General features: G+C 42.2%; 1 protein-coding gene across 2 annotated transcripts in view; it reads left to right on the top strand.

Moving 5' to 3' along the window:
• Window positions 1-6,392, top strand: part of LOC117947040 (protein TANC1-like) — a 32,136-nt gene that overhangs the window by 1,916 nt on the left and 23,828 nt on the right. For both annotated transcript variants that reach the window (XM_034875607.1, XM_034875600.1), the window contains 4 exons: window positions 149-355; window positions 2,133-2,225; window positions 3,750-3,880; window positions 5,824-6,100. In XM_034875607.1, the coding sequence (XP_034731498.1) occupies window positions 149-355; window positions 2,133-2,225; window positions 3,750-3,880; window positions 5,824-6,100 (708 nt within the window). The remainder of the gene's footprint in view (window positions 1-148; window positions 356-2,132; window positions 2,226-3,749; window positions 3,881-5,823; window positions 6,101-6,392) is intronic.

Here is a 6,392-nt window from a genome sequence, read left to right as displayed (position 1 = left end):
ATATATCTGCTGCACAGTTCTGTTGAGTTCTGTTGAATCAACTCTGTCTTCTTCACTGTGCTAACTAAGCTTTCTGAAAGAGGCTTGTTTACCATAACACCTGCACTTCTCCATGTTTTCTCTACACACTCCCATCTATTTCATGTAGATGGTGAGGTGTACACTCACAGCACCTTGCAGAGGGGAAGCACCGGGCGTGCCAAACAGCTCTGGGACCATGACACTGGCTACACCGAAAGCTTGGTTAAACCGAGGAGGAGACTGACCAAGGTTGCGTCCATTTCTTTACCGTCCTCCCCTCTTCTCCCTCGCCAGGCCGACTTAGCTCCCTCCCAGTCGTGCATCAAGTTCACAGGTGGGTTAAATCAAATAGTAACAATGATTAAAATAAAATAAGAACACTCAATATGGACAGCTGGGAAGAAAAAAGACATGGATCAAGGAAAAGTTGCAAAAATAGCAGAATGTTGTTTCATGGGTTTGCCTTGATTAGCAGAGAGCTTCTGTGCGTTCAGCTGTTCTATACATGTGACAGCAAGAGCATACAGACTGTGCCCCTAGGGCCCCAAAACATGTGACAGATTGTCAGAGTAAATGATTGAATAAGATAACTTAAGGCAAGGGACTCCAATTGGATAATTCAGTTTTACGATTGGCTAAATAAAATATTGAAATCAAATCAAAGACAACTCTTGACAAAATAAATAAAATCTTAACAACAGGTCCAAAGTTTTTTTCTTCTTGTTTGCATAGATATACGATACTTTTTTTTAAACATGTTTACACCATCTGAATTTCTAAAATGAATGAATGAATGAATGAATTAAGAGTGTATGTTAAGAATAACAAACACATTGTCAAGGAGAAACAAAATAACAAGACAAGAAAGATCAAATTAATTCTAGGAAAAAACTAAAGAGCATGTACACCCAGATAACTTTCTACATACATGCATACATACAGTGTGTTTGCATATGCAGGCATACACTTACCTACATGTACATACATACACGCCTACATATACTCATAAGGGTCAGTAAAAGGAACTTGAGTTCCTCAGTTCTGCACGTACATCATTCTAGTAAAACAACACTAAGCAAAAAAACATTTTGAATGGAGTGGCTTTTCTGATTTCATTTTATAGCATCTTCTACAGTATGAACATGGATCAAATATAATATTTTCTATGTACATACTGCCTCATGAATATTTATTGTTTATTCATCCACTCTTTAATAAAAGTTTTGTATCTAATATTTTTTTTTTTTTTTAAATAAGTTCTGGGACATTTTTTAAAACAAAAATAACAAACTTTGTTTACCTGGGGTGCCTCACCTTAAAAGAAGCACAAGGTGGCAGTGTCCTGCAGCAAGTACAGCCAGTAAGAAGAAGGTGCCGTTACATTTCATTGCATGCAGCAGTGCCTTGTTCTTCCCCAGAACAAACATGACAAGGAAAATTACAGCAAATAGAAACATACACTATCATGGCCTTGGTGTGTGTGGTGGTCAAGCAAAATCCAATATTAAAACGTATGTCAAACAGTGTTTCAGAGTCTCTACACATGCGTGATTCAAACACTGAATAACCTTGACTATGAAAATTCAGGAGCCTACATTTCAGTGTTCGCAAACATCTCATCCAGTCCCAGAGAATCTGCGCTTCCAAGAACCCTCAGACGTTGCATAAATTGAGACACACCCACACATGTCAATATGAGTACACTGCTGTCCCTGCCATCTCTCTCTCTAACACACACACACACACACACACACACACACACACACACACACACACACACACACACACACACACACACACACACACACACACACACACACACAAACACACATACATACATTAGCAGTGTTAATATATTATAGATAAATGCCCACAGTTCAGTGAATATTGTACTGTTTGCATGCATGGCTCGTACTCTGTACACACTGCTTTATACTCCTGGGACACAATTCAAATTCTGCACCACAGATCTCATTTGGGTAGGCTTAATCTCTCTCTCTCTCTCTCACTTTCTTTCATATCCCTCCTTATCTCCACCCTCAATCCCTCCCTCTCTCCCACCCTGCCTGCTCTCCCTCCCTTTCCCTTCTCCCTCTTTGCTGTGGCCGAAGGACGGGTAAGGAAGCTGGAGAATGTGGATGGCTCTTCCAACGCGAGAGAAGCTCTTGTCTTTGCCTCGTGCCGTGGCAAGACAGACCACAGAGGTGAGAACAGGAGTGTGTGGGTGTGTTAAGCATCATGTCGGGTTTTCCAGGTATTGATCAGGGAAGCTGAATGAGAATTAATGGGGTAGAGGTGAGTAAATGATGAGATATAAGAGAAAGTGAGTGTGTGTTTGTGTGTTTCAATTACATGTAAAAGGCTTTGCATTAAGTTTTCAGATGAATGGAGGGCTAGCGACGTCTGTGTAATCCTCAGTGTATCACTGAGAGTGGATTTGTTTTGTCACAGTTCCTCCCGAGCCTTTGCCCTGACTTCACTGCATGCTGCTTATATACTTATGGTTTGATTAAAGCAATAATGGGGTAAAACCCCACATCTTAGCCAGCTTTCTTTACATTTTTGACCAGAGGGCTATCCTTAGGCTTAACAGATTTTATGAGGCATCTTCCATCCCGGTTGCCAGGCACCTCTCAGCTTTCCGTTTCCAATGGCAACTGCTGGGTGGGTTGATGAATAGTACTGGACATTCAGTCTGTCCTCATGTTACTCCAGATTGGATCTCAGTGCTCTGTTGACTAAATGCAAAGTTTTCTCTCCTCCCCCTCTCTGAAATACACATTTACCCTTCCTACCCAAGTCTTCAGCAGCTTTTGAAGTTGTGAAGTGAAAAGAGTATTGACAAACTGGGACACTTTATGAAACAGTAATTACAAAGCTAGCCTCTCAAAATTGACCTTGATACTATCAAGGCTAGGCTCCTGTTTGAACACAGTTGGGTTGAAGATGAAAGCGATGTGATGCTGTACCTCTCAAAAGCAGAGAGTGGGCCATGACAGAACGAGAAAGTCAGTGGAGGGAGTGCAAAATGAATGACGTCTAAACGCAAAGATGTTTGTGAGGAGGAGTGAGCTGTTCCTGTAATCTGTGATATCCTGTCATTCTGTTGATATGCCTACTCAATATGAGCGTTACTCAGCTGATAACGGTACATAGGTGAGGTGTGAGAACGGAGGACTGTTATTGCTCAGCTGGTTAAACCACCTAGATGTGACAACTGTTAAAGCCTTATTCTTCAGAGGTGAGCGAGAACCTGAGAGGAGTTTGGGTTGTAGGTCAAAGCATCAGGGAGACTTAAACAGTGATAAATGAATGCAGCACATGGCCTGTGTCAGCCAATCTCTCCTAGAGCAACAGAGAAGGCAGAGCCAAGGCTTTCCTTCATCTGCTACGGAGTCGACACCAAGCTCATTGAAATTCACAACCCGTCTCTTAACCGAGAGCACCTGGCAGGCGTGTGCACAGGAAAACTCACAACCTCACACAACCCTTTGCTGCTGCCTCAACCAGGCGGGACTGGAAAGCCACTGTCTGTGCATTCATAATCAGGGCAGCTGGGGCTGTGCCGACCTGTGGATGCATACGTTTCTCGCAGTTCACTGGCGATGGTGCTGGGTGGGAATCTTTGGAGCGAGCTGAGCTGAAACGAGAGCGTCAGTTGGATGATGTGGCCTGCCATTTTTCCATTCGCTTGTTAATCTGTGTGTCCTGATGTGTATGTTTTCCAGACCTCCACGTGGAGCCCCAGCCGGGGTCCTCCCTTTCTACCCAGGAACTGATGACCAGACTATGCTTCTTATTGGGAGACGCAACGCCCGGCACTGCTAGCTCTCCTATGGAGGACAGGAGGGAAAAGAAGGTAAGGCAGCATATTGATTCATTGGTCCCTTGCTGTCATGTCATATAAAAAAGCAATGGATGGTTTATGAAAGAACCTTTTTTAACCATGACATTGACGTCAAGAGCTTACTTTCTTCTTTAAACATTTAAAAGATTAAAGATTTTTGATAGTTTTAACATTTTTGTGCATAGAGTGCAAGTGCAAGTGTTAAATGTTGTCTGTGATTTGACCACTCAAATTCCCCATTGGAAAAATGTATCACTATACATTTTGGAATATTATTACTTGTGTTGCTATGCTTCTACAGGGCTCCATTTCTATACTCAGCGCCCTTTCACTTAACCCCTCTCTGTGTGTTACTATGTGCTCTCCATCGCTATGCCTTTGCATTGCTCAGCCTTGGCCCATTTTCTCAGCCTCATTCCACCACCTGAGCTCCAAATTCAGTCAGTTTCACAGTGATAGCGAGGCTCATATGAGGAATGTGGGTTGTCCTGGCTAAGATAGATGAGGCTCTGGTATAAAGGGAATAACAGTGAGCTGTTTCCACTCTGCTGCCTTGTCTCCCAACAGTCTCTGTTGCCGAAATGTTGCATCAGTAATAAGGAGACCTGAAATGCACGTGACCAAACGACAAGGCTAAGGAATATAAACTGAATCGATTTTTTCTTAGAAAACATAAGTTTTACTGTAAGATGCTGTCAAAAGATTTTTTAGCTCTTCCGACCATTAACCACTGGTCACATCCTCAGAAAAAAAAATCCTCAGTAAGAGACAAGTGTAAATACTATACTATTATGTAAGTACTGTATACTATACTATTCAAATATCTGTAATGTGTATGTGAAAAAGCTGTTTTCATCTTCTAAGAATAACGTACGAATAACTTTTATAAAATGTAGATTTAGAGGCTGTTTATCAGTAGTAGATGTGAGACAGCTGAGATGTAGCCATAATGATAACTGCTTGAAAAAATCTCAGCTTTTTTACAACCTGGCTCTTATTTTTGTAGTTTCTTTTCCTTCTGTGACATATTGTGTTCAAAACCCCATGCTTTATTGTAGAGCTCAGTGTCGGACTCATGCCGTCGGAGGGACAGTGGGGAAAATAAAAAGGGCGCCAGATGCATGTGGTGGGCAACAACGTACAGTCAGTTTTCTAGCATGTAGGGCAGCCATATATTTTCTTGATTTTCAGACCCCCCTTGAGGACCCTGCATCACTTTTTTTTTTAATGGAAGGGCAGCCTATGATCATGTTTTCTCCATTTAAGGCCAACCATTAGTGCACTTCATCTGGTTTTCTCCATTGAAAAGACACACCAGAAGATTTTTTTTAACACGGGGCGCCATGCCTAAACTTTACATGCAGTTACTTCAAATCAAATTGCTATCCAAACACACACACACACACACACACACACACACACACACGCACACTCACACAGTCTGATGCTGTAGTATGCTTCATACTTAAAATAAATCCTGTTACCAGTGAATGTTAACATTTCATTTTTTCTTTGTAAAATCAGTCCCATGTGGAATAGCAGAATGTGTGCACAGTGACTCTTACAGTAAATTGGAAGTCTACAGGGAGTGATTTAGTTTGAACACAGCCAGCCATCCTTATAAAATACTGTGAAAATGACAGCCAGGATGAAAATAACCGGAATTATCTTTTCATTTCCCATCTGCGTGCTGTGCACACACAAACATATTCAGTCACACAAAACAGTGTGCATAAAGGCAAACACTGTCACACAGAGCAGAGTACTGTTAAAAAGGATAGCAACTGAAACAGTATACTTTATAATAGTCACTTAGATATGATTCTTTTCATTCTCCCTGCACAGTTGAGTTGATCAGGTTGAGTCTCTCCCTGTGATTCTCGATACATCTTAACTTTATATCCCTTTAACCTACTTGATCGTGTATCGATATGTTTCTGCTCTCCTTTTTTCAGTGTGATACCTCTGCCCAGGGGGGGAGTCCCAGCTCCACTCTTACCTGCAGCACCGCCTCCCCCTGTTCAGAGAGCCCCTCTTCCACCCTGAGCACCATTGCTGGAGGCCAGCCTTTACCCGTACCTTTACCCCACGGCAGCTCCAGCACAAGTCCCAGTGGAACCCTCTCCAGCTCCGTACCCAGTTCTGCTCCTGGACCCATCACCAGAAGCAGCCCTGGGCCTCCTTCTCAGAGCCCCACCTCCACCCTGGGGAGCAAGGACAGTGGAATCTTAGGTGATAGTTGCTGCTGTGTAGCTTTTGAAAATCCAGTTTTGTTTTCAAATGATGTATATGCACATTGTGTGAGTTTAGATTGATTTACTCTAGGTGAGGCATATACAAAAGTCCAGCGGTGCATTGCTAGTAGTAAAACTAAGTGTTGAAAATACATCAGTAGCCTATTTAACTCAATGTTGAACCACTAACCTATCACATATAAGTAAGTGTCACACCTTCCTACACAATGACAGTGTAACTTAGTTTATGGTTCATGTCTAATGGGTACCTCTACCCCACAACTAGTTTC

The sequence above is a fragment of the Etheostoma cragini genome, chromosome 1 (genome assembly GCF_013103735.1).
Source record: "Etheostoma cragini isolate CJK2018 chromosome 1, CSU_Ecrag_1.0, whole genome shotgun sequence".
Lineage (NCBI taxonomy): Eukaryota > Metazoa > Chordata > Actinopteri > Perciformes > Percidae > Etheostoma > Etheostoma cragini.
The sequence above is the reverse complement of the archived record's forward strand: the minus strand, read 5'-3'. Positions and strand labels throughout refer to the sequence as shown.